Source organism: Psammomys obesus, unplaced genomic scaffold (genome assembly GCF_907164565.1).
Source record: "Psammomys obesus unplaced genomic scaffold, mPsaObe1.curated_primary_1811, whole genome shotgun sequence".
NCBI lineage: Eukaryota > Metazoa > Chordata > Mammalia > Rodentia > Muridae > Psammomys > Psammomys obesus.
The window spans coordinates 2,930,821-2,943,787 of NW_026585687.1; the positions used below are offsets into that span (position 1 = coordinate 2,930,821).

Genomic DNA, 12,967 nt, shown 5'->3' on the forward strand with positions numbered 1-12,967 from the left:
GGAAGGAAGGAAGGAAGGAAGGAAGGAAGGAAGGAAGGAAGGAAGGAAGGAAGGAAGGAAGGAAGGAAGGAAGGAAGGAAGGAAGGAAGGAAGGAGAGACAGACAGGAGGGCAGGGTGGCTGGAGGGCTGGCTGGAAGGCTGGAGAGGCGGAGAAAAGGTGGAAAGAAGCAAACCTGCCCTTGTAAAGGCAGAGGAAGGCACATTCCTATGACTCAGTCCCAGGCAGCATAGCCCAAGTCTGCTAACTCCAAGTCACTGGAGAGTCTCTATCTCAAAAGTAAGGTTGATGGTTCCTGAGGAATTACACTCAAAGTTGAATTCTGGCCTCTACATACATATGCCCCTTACATACACAAATACACATACACTAACAATAATAACAACACATACATGCAAGCACAAGTATGTGTATATACTTGCTAATCCTAATTCACATTTTATAGATAGGAACTAAGAAATAGTTCCTAAAGGACTACAGACCTAAGGAATAGACCTAAAGAATTGCTTCCATACAGTACATGGTATTAAGATAAACCAATGGTGTTTTAACAAAAGAAATGTTTATGTGAATAGTTTTACTCTTCAATGCAAAAAAAAAACAAACAAACAAACAAACAAACAAAACCCCCCCAAGACTCTTGATATAAAAATTGTCAAGGTGGGGTGTGGTTTGGTAGTAGAGACATTGCCAAACATTGGCCAGGCCCTAGGTTCAAATCGCTAACATAGAAAACAAAACTTTTTAAGTGCCATGTGGAGCTCTGCTGGATAAGGTTGAAGTCGGTCATCTCCAGACAACCAATCATTTGCATTCGCTCTATGATGATAAACTCCTTTTTCTCAGCAAACATTTTAGTCTCCCCTAATCTGGGTGATTCTAGGTTTTGTAAGGAGGTCAGATTACAGGTCAGATCCTTCCCCTGATAAGGAAACTGCACTAGCCAACACCTAGGAATGCCTAGACACACCACACCCTGCTAAGGAGTTCAGTCCTACAGTGACCTTCAATTGTACTTGGAGATCCACCACCACAGAATAATTAAGTACTATATTTTCTTTCTTGTGATAGGACCATTTAAATATCCCTGACTCCCTAACCCTAGTGAATCAAACACATTCACTCTCCTATAGGTTAATTAAGTATTGTATTTTTCTTCTTGTGATATTGCCGTTAAGTATCCCTGACTCCGTAACCTCAGCAAATCAAACACATTCACCCTCGAAATGCCTCTCTCTGCCTATGGTTTAATAAAGGTTTGAGCTTTCTCGCTTCAAGACCATCTGAGAGTCATCATTTTGCCTCATCAGGCCTGCCCTCCAGCCCACTGGGCCTCATCAGGCCTGTGTCTTGGCTGGAAGCCGACCAGGCATGGGCCTTGGCTCACACCTCTGTCTTAGCTCTGTGCTCAGCACAGCAGCTTTACCAAGAGGTGTAACACTTTGGTATCTGCCATAGACTTTGGAATGCCCAAGCTTCTATTGCCACCATGACCTCATTCTAAAAGAGCTAAACTAACAGTCAGTGGAAAACCTTTTCTATACCCAACTTAGCACATTCAGGCCTCATGCTAACATGCTCTAGCAACCCATGAGAGAAATGGAAACCCCCTTCCTCTGTCTAGAAGCCAAGTTCCAGGCCCCCAGCCAATATCCAGGCCCCGGCAGAACAGGGAAAAACAGTGCCAGGCATGGTGACACAAACCTATATTCCTCCTACTTGGCAGAAGACAGGAGAATCAAGAGATCATGGACAGACTAAGCTATATTTTGAGTTCATGGCCAAGCTATACTACATGAGACTGTGTCTTTGGAAAATAAAAATTAAAAGCCTTAAACTGACAATCCACCTCTCTCTCTCTCCCACTCCTGAATGCTTCTAGCTCAGGAATGATTCTGAAGGAACCCTAAAGGACTACGTAATTTTGTAAATAAAAGGTCACATTCTCTTTAAATAATGTTATCAAATCTGAAAATTGCAAAATGAATCACAGGATTGCAAAGAAGTATATGGATACTGATAAATACACCAAAAATAATACCGGAAAAATATTACAGTTGAGCGTAACTACAGTAGATATTTAGGTCAAAATTCCATTTTATTATGCTATGTAAATTTTCTTAGCTTTTAGTTCTATACTTGAAAATAAGCAAATTGTTTCAAGAGCCCTCACGTGTACAATGGAAAATAAATAAAGCAACATACATTAAAGATTCAGCATACACTAAAAATTCATTCATTATGTCCTCCCATAGATGATAAAGGTCATATCATAGGGAAAAGCCACTAAAAATAGTGTAATTTCTTAAATGCCTGGATTGCTTGCATGTTATGGTATGCAGAATATTAAAATGGCACCAGGATTCTTGCCATTTGTTATAAACACCCTGTATAATTTGTCCTCCTTGAGTGTGGCTAAGACCTATAAATACCATGTGATATTGTTCCCAGATCTGACTAATCATCATTTGACTCAGACTTAATCAAAACATATTCTCCTAAATGGTTCTGACTTAAATCAAAACCATTTAAAAGACTGAAATGCTTTCCTATGGGCCACAAAATGGCATGTGGTGGAGAGAACCCTCTAGTAGATAAGGTTTAAATATTCTAACTGCAAAAAGCTGAAAAGTTCTGTAAAACAAGTATTAGAAAAATAATACTCTTAGATGAGAGTACAGCTCTGGTTAATTTCTTAAATTTAGTGAAACACTGAGCAGAGGATCCAGCAGAGTCACATGAAGCTAAGTCACTCCGAAGTTCTCCAATAATTGCAAGACAATAATAAATTTGTCTTCTTGAAATAGATTAAGTACATGCTAACGTTTTCATATATGGGGAGAAAGCCCTAGATGTCTGCAACCTCTTCTACTGGGCAGATCTGAAACCACTGAGACCAGTATGCAAAGTAGCAGGGAATGTGGGTACTCCCCTCTACCATAAATCTTGATGCTCTGCGTGCTTCCCCCAGGCTCTTATTCAAACAGGAAATAGAGCACACAAAAGGAGCACTCTTCATCTTGGACCTTTGCCAGCCCTGCATGCATACAGGAACGGGTCACTGGAGTAAGAACTTAACCAGGGCACAGCAAAAAGCTCACTATGGCCATTAGCAGCAACTGCTATTTAAAAATGGAATGTTCATTTCCTTCATATAGTAAGTTTTCTTTGTCCCTTTCTCTCACTCTTTCTATTATTAAATTTATTCATTAATATTACTTTTACATTATTTTTTAACTTCATAATTTACTCTAATTCATTATTTTTTTTTCTATTTTTTTCCTGCGGTTCATCGTAAAGTGGTACTTGGCTTAAAAAGAATGTTTTTTTGTTTGGTTGGTTGGTTGGTTTTGAGGCAGGGTTTCTCTGTGTTGCCCTGGCTGTCCTGGAATTCACTCTGTAGACCAGCTTGGCCCTGAATTCAGAGATCCACCTGCCTCTGCCTCCTGAGTGTTGGGATTAAAGGTGTATACCACCACAGCTAGTGGCTGTAACAGATTTTAAATGTATTCCTGTATCTGATTTAATTTGGTATTGCCATTACTCTGGGCTCTGAGTGTTACTAAGGAATGAGCTCACCAGAGAAGGGCACTCACAAAGACCCATTTAAAAGGCAACAAGGGTATCCATCCCACGAAACAGTCAGGCCACAACACAGAAAAATGAGAATCATGAAAATGCAAAGCAACACAACTTTAAAAAAAAATTACTCAAAATCCTACTACTTTAAGGAATAACATGTAATACGATCTTGTAGTAATTTTTAAAAGATCCTTATCTTTGTAAGGACACGTGTTATAGTATGAACTATTCGTAGATGATGATACCATTTCTGGGAACCATCCCAAAATAATCTAAAACTAAGTAAATACATCAAACAAGCCTGGCACTGTTTATCTTAATAAAGTTGGGATAATGGAGAGATGACTGATTGTGTAGAGGAAAAGCATTCAGTTCCTAGTCTGGCAGCTCTACCCCTGTAACTCCAAGCACTAGAATTCCAGCAGATCTGAAACCATCTTTGGGCCTTAATGGACAACCACCCATACATATGAAACAAATCCACATTCAGACATACATCTATAATAAAATTATATTTTAAAACAACGCTTTTATAAATATAATAAATCAATTTCAGGGCTGGCAAGATGGCTCAACAGATAAAGGTACTCTCTACACATGCCTAACAACTGAGTAAGAGTCCCCAGGACTCACAAAGAAGCAAAAAGAGAAAACCATCACAAAGTGTCCTCCGATAGCCACATGTACATCACGGCACATGCCATTATACTACAATAATTCTGGTAAACATACAAGAGTCTCAAGTGTTTCCAGGTACCTAAGTATACAAAAGTAATAAGCACAGCATATTACCACTGGTGTAAAACAATTTTACCTAGAAATCTGTAGTTTATTAAAATATTCAACTATTAAAAAACGTCATGCACCTGTTACACATGTCTATGAAAGTTACAAATCAAAACTGAAATGTTATATATCAAATTGAAATTGTTTACTTCTCTTAATTTCTCTCTTTCACGTTCCCTCTCTGCAATCCGTTTTCGCCTCTCTTCCTCTTCTTTAAGGGCATTCTGTGTTTCTGTTCTTAGTTTATCATCTTTAAGAATCTTCCGAATTTTCTTTCTGCCTTTTCCAGGTGACTTAGAATCATCATTTTCATCTTCTTCCTCTTCATCCTCGTCCTCATCATCATCTTCCTTTTTTTCTTCTTCAGAATGGCTCTGCAAAATTTAAACACACACAGTAAAATTGTTCTAATTAATTCACTCCATGTTGTATTATGTAATGCAACAAGAAGAAAATATTTATTAATTATATCTAAAAATAAAGTGTTGAATAAAAACTCAAATAAACATTAACAAAGAAAAAAATCAGAGCAAATGAATTAAACAAGTATTTATTTTAAAAATGTATACAGTGGCTAATAAGAACATGAAAAGATGTCCAAACTGACAGGACAATGCAAAATAAAATCCAATACCTTAATAACATACCATTTCATACTCATTGTAACTGCTGTTATTGAATAAAGAAAATATAAAATACTAAATGTCAGAGAAACTGTGAGGTGGTACAGGGCTTTTAAGAATACTAAATAATGTAAACAATAAAGAAAAAGTATGTGAAAATCCTTGAAGAAGTTAACATATACTTACTGTATGACCCAGCAATTACAACTTGTATACATACAGCCAACTAAAATCAGGAGCAAAAACATCTGAACAGTCATGTTCATAATTGCATGACCCAAAACAATTACAAGAAAATAAGCCATGCCCATCAACAGATTCATGAATAAACAATGTATTTAGTTAAACATATGCAGTGGTTTATCTAGAAGCAAAAATAAAATGCTGATACATGCTACAATATGAATTAAACGTGAAAACAATTTATCAATGAAATGAACTAGAAAGAAAAACACAAATATTTTATGTACAAGGTTCTTAAAAATATCAAATTCATAAAATAGGGCCCACCAGGGGCTAAAGAATAGACAGAAAATGACAAAGTTCAGTGGATCTTGGTCTAAAGAGATGGCTCAGTGGTTAAGAATGCTTGCTGCTCTTTCAGAGGGCCTGATTCAGTTCCTAGCACCCCCACATCCAGTGGCTCACAGTGGCCTATTACCCAGTTCCAGGAGATCCATTGCCCTCTTTTGGCCTCCTTGGATACCTGTGCACTCATGGCATAAAGCCAAACAGGCATGCATGCATGCACAAATATAAGTAAGTGTTTGGGAATGTTTTAAAAAAATCCAATGAGTCTGGAGTGTCTGTTTGTGAAAGAAACTGAGGCCACTAAGTAACATGTTTCCAAAGCTGGTGTTTAAAAAAGTGAACCCTTCTTAGCTAGGGGGTTGTCTCATCTGTAGGGCACTTACCTAATATGACTGAGGCCCTATACTCAATAACCAGCACCACACATTAAAAAAAAAAAAAAAAGACTCTCAAGGCACGTACCTGTTATATTAGCACTCAAGAGGCTGAGACAGGAGGAGCAGGAATTTAAAGATAGCCTCAGGTACAGAGTTAGTTCAAGGCCAAGCTGTGCTACATGAACCCTATCTCAGCTGGACTGAGTTACAGGACAGCCAGAACTACATAGTAACACCCTGTCTCAAAAAAGGAAACAAAAATCAGAATATATTGTGTGTAAAAAAAAAAATACTATTTTCAATTTAAAAAGTGGAAAAAATAAATGTAGCCACATGAAGTTTATAATTTTCTGATGCATATAAACATTATATTTGTATTATATTGTAATCTTTTAAACATGAATATAATAATGCATTAAAACTCAATTATAAACTTTCTTCCTAAAGGAAAAAATTAAAATTCTTTGCTAAAGAAAAAAATAAAAAAATTCTTTCCGCAAGTGTAAAATTTAAATAAGAAAATAAAATGCAATTACTGAATAAAATTCAAAGAGAAAATAGTGAAGTTACTATTATTAAGTGTGTCAATTATAACTCATTCAAACAATAAATGCCATTATTGCCTTATTTTCACTGGATGAATCCTCTTGAACCTTAATGCGTCGTCTTTTCTTTTTCTGTTTATAACTCCGCTGATTTTCTTCCAATTCTGCTTTCTTTGCAGACCTGAAGAAAATTGTAAATCTAAAATTAAATGTTCCAGTCAAGTTTCCTCCAATGATTGTTTTATTACTTTGGTAATACTATGTATCCTGCCCATATGCCATAGCACTGAGCAGCACATACAGATATACACCATGTCATTATTTTAAAACATTTACCACCTTAAACATTTCTAAATGTATAGCTTAGTAGTGTTAATAACACTGTCCTTTTTAGGAACTGCTCCATGGAGTAGCATGTGCATAAGACCATGGGTTTCATTCCCAGAACTACAAAATCAAGCAATTAAAAAAAAAAAGCAATGTTGAAAGGTTGGGAAAATAGTTTAGGTTGTATAGGTCCAATCCCTACCACAGGGTAAACTGGGCATGGTGGTAAACACCTGTCATCTCAGTACCCAAAAGGTGAAAATAAGAGAAAGGAAAGTTCAAGGTTAAAAAAAAAAATCAAAATGAAAACGAAACAACAAAACATTACCAGGCAGTGGTGATACATGCTTTTAATCCCAGCATGCAGGAGGTAGAGGCAAATGAAAACGAAACAACAAAACATTACCAGGCAGTGGTGATACATGCTTTTAATCCTAGCATGCAGGAGGTAGAGGCAGGTTGATTTCTGTAATTTTGAGGCCAGCATGTTCTACAAATCGAGGTTCAGGACAGGCAGGGTGGTTATACAGAAAAACCCTGTCTCAAAAACAAAAACCCAAAAATTCAAGGTCATCCATGGCTACAAAGTAAGTTCAAGGCCAGCAGCCTGAATTACATTAAACTAAAAAAAAAAAAAAAAAAAAGAAGAAGAAAGAAAGAAAGAAAAAAGGGAGGGAGGGAGCGAAGGAGAAAGAAAGGGAAAAGGAGGGAAGGAATAAAAGGAGGGAAGAAAAGAAGAAGAGAAAAAGAGGCAGGTCTCTGCCTGTATCTCAATTACCAGTTTTTGCTGAGAAGACACAGAGCCCTGGGTTCAATCATTGGCACTATATAGACCAGGTAGGTATAACAACTTTTTGTTAATTTTCATTAATATATATTCATTTATACAATGTGATAGATTTCAGAGACATTTTTATTCAAGCATATCATGTACTTAGACCAAATTCACTCCCCATCCTTTTCCTCCTGATTTCCTCTTTCATCTATTTGTATGTGTGAGTGTGCATGAACACGCAGGCACACATACCTGTGCCAGGCCATGTGTGGCACTTAAAGAACATGCAAGAATCAGTTCTGTCTTTATATCAATTTAGTCCCAGAGATCAGACTAATCAGCAAGTATCTTTACCCAGTGAGCTTTCTCACTAGCCCCTCTTCCTCTTTTAACAATTAATTTCAAATCAAAATATCATATATTATATTCACTTAACTTTCTTTGCAATTGTAGCACAATTTGAAAGTATACAGGTTAATTCCTAACATTATGAAGAGGGAGAGGGGCACAGCAAATATGCAGAGATCAGTGAACAACTGGTAGGATTTGGATCTCTCCTTCTACCATGCGAGGTCCTAGGGAACACCTTGAGGATATCAGGCTTACCAGTGGGCAGCCTTACTTACTGGGCCATTTCCATTGGCTCAATTTCTAACACTGAAAAATAAAGCAAGACAAACAAAGAAAAAGAAAAAAAAAAAAAAAACAGTAGAAGACTGACCTTGTTCTAGGTCGCTGTTCATCCTCAGATTCACTGACCTCTTCACTAACTCCTGATTCCTGAAAGTCAGTGTCTTCTGAATCTTCACTGCTCACTTAAATTTAAAAAAAAAAAAAACAAAACATGATTTACTAAATAATTTTTCAAAAGAAATAAAATCCACTAAGTAACTTCACCTTTAAACATTAGAGAATTATCAGGAGTACATATATAAATACATATTGTATAAGATGTACCATTCAAGGCCACCATGGTAACACACCCCATTAATCCAAGCACTCAGGAGGCAGATGCAGGTGGATCTCTGTGTTTGAGGACAGCCTGGTCTATAGAGCAAGATCCAGGATATGCAGAGCTACACAGAGAAATCCTGTCTCAAAAAAAGATATAAATTTCATGATTCAAATGGCAGAGGCTGAACATCCTTGATCAGTAAACGTGAAATGCTCCCAAATCTGAAGCCTGTAGGAATCAATATACTCCATGAGTAAAAACATCGATCTAAACCGCTGTGCTAAGTTGCTGTCAAAATATGGGTGCACTAGGAATACTGCATAAAACTACCTTTGAGCTATATACATGAGGTGCAGATGACACATGAATGAAGTCTGTATTATGACATGGGTCCCTTCCTCAAGATCTCTAATTATGTACATACCAATATTTAAAGAAAGAAAACACTAAACCAAAGCATTTCTGGTACCAACCATAGTAGATATGGTATATACTAAATCTATATTTGTAAGAGTGAAATTTGTTCCAGGCATAATTTTAAAATTATACTTCTACATTAAAATGCATTTATTTGGTAGTATATTTGGATTAACAAAATGATAACTAGCCATACATAAAATATGTAAGTGATAACCAAAGGTAAATTAATGAAAAGTTCGGCTAGTCAAAACAAGAAAAGTAGGCTACTCAACATGAAAAAAAGTGATTATAAATCTCTGCCAATTAGGATGATTAAAAACCATGTCCAGGACACAGAGAGCAATGACTAAGGACTCTAAAAGGAAAGCAATAGCAGGCAGATTGGTGGGTAAAATCAAGATCTAAATAATGATTCCTCTGTAATTAGAGGAAGACATAGGAAATAACAGCAGTTAAGTGTTGTGGGTCATTTTCTTCCTCTGTCTTCTTGTCCTGTTTAGTTTTTTGTTTGTTTGTTTTTTGTTGACATGACCCAAGTGAGAGTCACTTGAGAAGAGGGAACCTCAACTGAGAAAATGTCCTATGAGCAAGCAAAATTGGTCCTTGAGCAAGTCGGGAGGGCTTTTTTTTTTTTTTAATTAATGACTAATTGGGGAAGGGAGAATCAACCCATTGCAGAAAGTGATGCAACTGGGCAGACAGTCCTGAGTTGCAGCAAGTCCATGTTGCAACCCATGAGGAATAAGCCAGTAAACATTTCTCTATGGCCTCTGCTTGAGTTCCTGCCTCCAGGTTCACCGCCCAGCTTCCCTCAGTGATAGAAGTACCCTGAGAGATACAGGATAAAATAAACCCTTTCTTGCCCAACTTGTTTTTTAATCATGGCGTTCATCACACCATTAGAAACCATCAAGACACACTGGTTGGGCACGGAAGATAAGCTGACTTGCAAAGCCACAAAGACTGTGGATTGCAAAACCATCACAGTTTCCTTGTCATGCACTGGGGCCAAACATGAGATCAGATATTGTGACCAGAGTGTAAAGGGCACTTCAAGTGCTGTTTCTCTTTCATTTCTTCATCACAACTGTCATAACAGAAGCAGTGGAATTCTAGAAGGCCAATCTTTTTGGCCAGGGCACATGGGGAAAGAAAAGTAAAATGAGCTTGGATCATAAAACACAGACAGAAAGTAAAGTAGAGCAGTGTTCAAACAACGATGGACACACATAGAAAGAACAGACTCCAACATGATACAAAATGATCAAATCAAAGCAATTCATAATTTTGTCTTTGTAAGCATTTATTTAGCATTTATTTGTGCTAGAAACCTTCAACCTCCTCTCTTTTAGATCTTTATAAAATATATAGTATAATAGTATAATCAGATCACTGTAAATATTTGACACTTGTTAACCAGCTTCCCTTTATGCTTTTTCCACTCTCTCCTTTCTAACCTCTCATTACCACTATTCTACTTTCAACTTTATGACATCAAAACTTTAGCTTCCACATAAGAATGTGCAGTACTTGTTTTTCTCTGCCTGGTTTATTTCATTTCAAACAATGTAGCCTGATTTTATATATCCTCCTTCATGTTAGTCACATATATACTCAGATATCCAAATTAAAATCTATTATACCAATTGTTTCTATATTCATTTTTGTATCCATAATACTTAATGTGGTGCTAGACACAGGTAATTTCCTAAACTGCAGCAGAGCAGAGTGGCATAAAACATAATCCCAGTACTCAGAAGGCTAAATAACGATCATCAATTTGATGCCAGACTGGGCTATAGGACAAGACCCTGTCTTAAAAAAAGAAAAAAATAACAAACAGAGGACATGAATTTCCAATACAAAGAAAACTTGTGTTGTTTTACATATTAACTAAAAAAAATCTACCCAAATTAGTTATATGTGCTGTCATCTTTTCATAGGAAATCACCTTGGCTACTTGCACTTTTATGCAATCTTACATTATCTATATGGTCTTTAAAAATATTTTACTTATTAAGTCAATTCACTTCTCTTCATCACCTTAAAAATATATGATGACTACCAGTTTCAAACACTGTATGACTGTCGTACTTTAAATTCTTTCTTAGCAATGTACTGTACTCTCTTAGGAGCAGTGTTTTAAAGTGTCTGAGCAGATATACTACAATTTCAATACTAGAACACATTCACAAAACCAGTGTTTTCTTTACACTGAGAATTAAAATGTCTTACCCTTCCTTCTATTTCTTCCTTTGGCTTCTTTATGCTCTTTAGGCTTTGTCTTTTTTTCTTCTCCAGATTCTCCATCACTCACTGACAGTTTATACCTCAAAAGCCTATGTCTGTATCTTGGCTTCTTAGATTCTTCAGAATCTGAATCTGATTCTGAATTGACTTGATTTGGTGCTTTTAAATAAAAAAGATACATTAATAAAACATTCTACAATGAACTTTCTTTCAAAGGCTTTAAAAAAAAAAACAACTATTCTGTCTATTCACAATTTCCATAATTTAAGGGAAAGCTCCTTGGTATCAGTAAGATGTGCACCTTAGTATCACTGGTTAAAACAGGTAATCATTTATCAGCCTTACTGAATATGGAATAACCATCACCAGTACATACCATCTTAAAGTATAAAAGGTTTTTCTTAAAATTTATACAATTATCAATAAGACACTCAAAGAAGTTGTGATAATGAAGTCCTAAACATTTCTTAAAACCTGAACTACACTTAACTGAGATTTCTTGGTCAGATATTCTTCACAGTCTAAATGGCTAAGAAATTAAACTACAAATCCAATATATAACTTCTATTCGGATAGCTCACCATCATCTTCTGGTGTTTCTTCACTCTGTTTACCAGTTCTTTTTTTCTCTCCTTCAGGTTCATCATCTGAAGATCCATCCTCATCAGAGGAAAGATTGGCTTTAATTTCTTCTAAAAGCATCTTCTTGGCAATTCTTTAGAGGAAAAAACAAAAACAAAACAATAAAAAACTGTATTGGGGGTAAAGTACAGCCAATTAAAACAAAATCTCAAAATAGTAATAAATGTCATGAATAGACTTTATATGCAATTAAGAGACTAGCAGAAACCATGTTTTAACACAAGCTACCAATGAACACCCTTTAAAATGGTTTACTATACTGATTATTCTTCAATTCCATAAAATTCTGTACTATACTGAAAGCTCTTAGAGGTTCACTTTATTAATTGTTTTGACCAATTAAAAGTTGATGCTGCCATTCTCCAGTAACTACCATGGGGAGATAGGGTAACAACAGTAAATTCACTTATCCAAATGGCATTCCAAGATAGAAGAACAGAAGAAAGAATTCTCAGGAAAAAAAAATACAATGTATAACAAACCACTCTCTAATAGGAGACAGCATCTCCAACTACAGGATAATATACTTGGACCTTAATTTCACTTTTTTTCATAACTAGGTTAACCATACAAAGTAACATGATAATATTAAGTACTGAAGCAACCATCAATCGTTAGAAATAGTCAAGTTGGGGCAGGGAAGGGATATGAGTACTACTTGTTACATGGTAAAAGAACACAAATTAACATAAATGAATTTTAAGTTTCAGAAAAAATATACAATAGCTTCACTCACACAATTTCTCAAGATGCTTCTCAATTACTTTGCTAATAAAAAAAAATAATTGCTTAATGAGAAAACACAACTTTTACTAATAACCTGAAAGTACACTCCTATGAAATTTTCAAGACTGCACTAAAGAAAATTATCTGAATGTGTAAAATGAAAGCAGTAAGTCCTTTTGCCATAAATTCATAAATCATAGTAATTAATAAAAAAAAAAACCTGAGAGAAAAAGCTCACAAAAAAGCTGGCAAGATTCTAACAGCTTGCCATGATTTAACATTTATGAGATAAACATCCATTCGACAATCAAGACTGAACAATTCAGTGACAATGATATTGTTGAGATTATGGAAGTTTTGTTGGGTTTTTCTGGGGTTTCTTGGGGGGGGGTTGTTTGTTTTGAGACAGAGTATCACTATATATCCCTG

At 35.9% G+C, this 12,967-nt stretch overlaps 1 protein-coding gene across 3 annotated transcripts in view; it reads right to left on the reverse strand.

Moving 5' to 3' along the window:
- Atrx (ATRX chromatin remodeler) overlaps window positions 1-12,967 on the reverse strand; it is a 157,812-nt gene that overhangs the window by 62,726 nt on the left and 82,119 nt on the right. For all 3 annotated transcript variants that reach the window (XM_055592594.1, XM_055592586.1, XM_055592578.1), the window contains 5 exons: window positions 11,752-11,885; window positions 11,156-11,329; window positions 8,267-8,360; window positions 6,522-6,624; window positions 4,517-4,741 (listed from right to left, as the gene is read on the reverse strand). In XM_055592594.1, coding sequence (XP_055448569.1) covers window positions 4,517-4,741; window positions 6,522-6,624; window positions 8,267-8,360; window positions 11,156-11,329; window positions 11,752-11,885 — 730 coding nt within the window. The remainder of the gene's footprint in view (window positions 1-4,516; window positions 4,742-6,521; window positions 6,625-8,266; window positions 8,361-11,155; window positions 11,330-11,751; window positions 11,886-12,967) is intronic.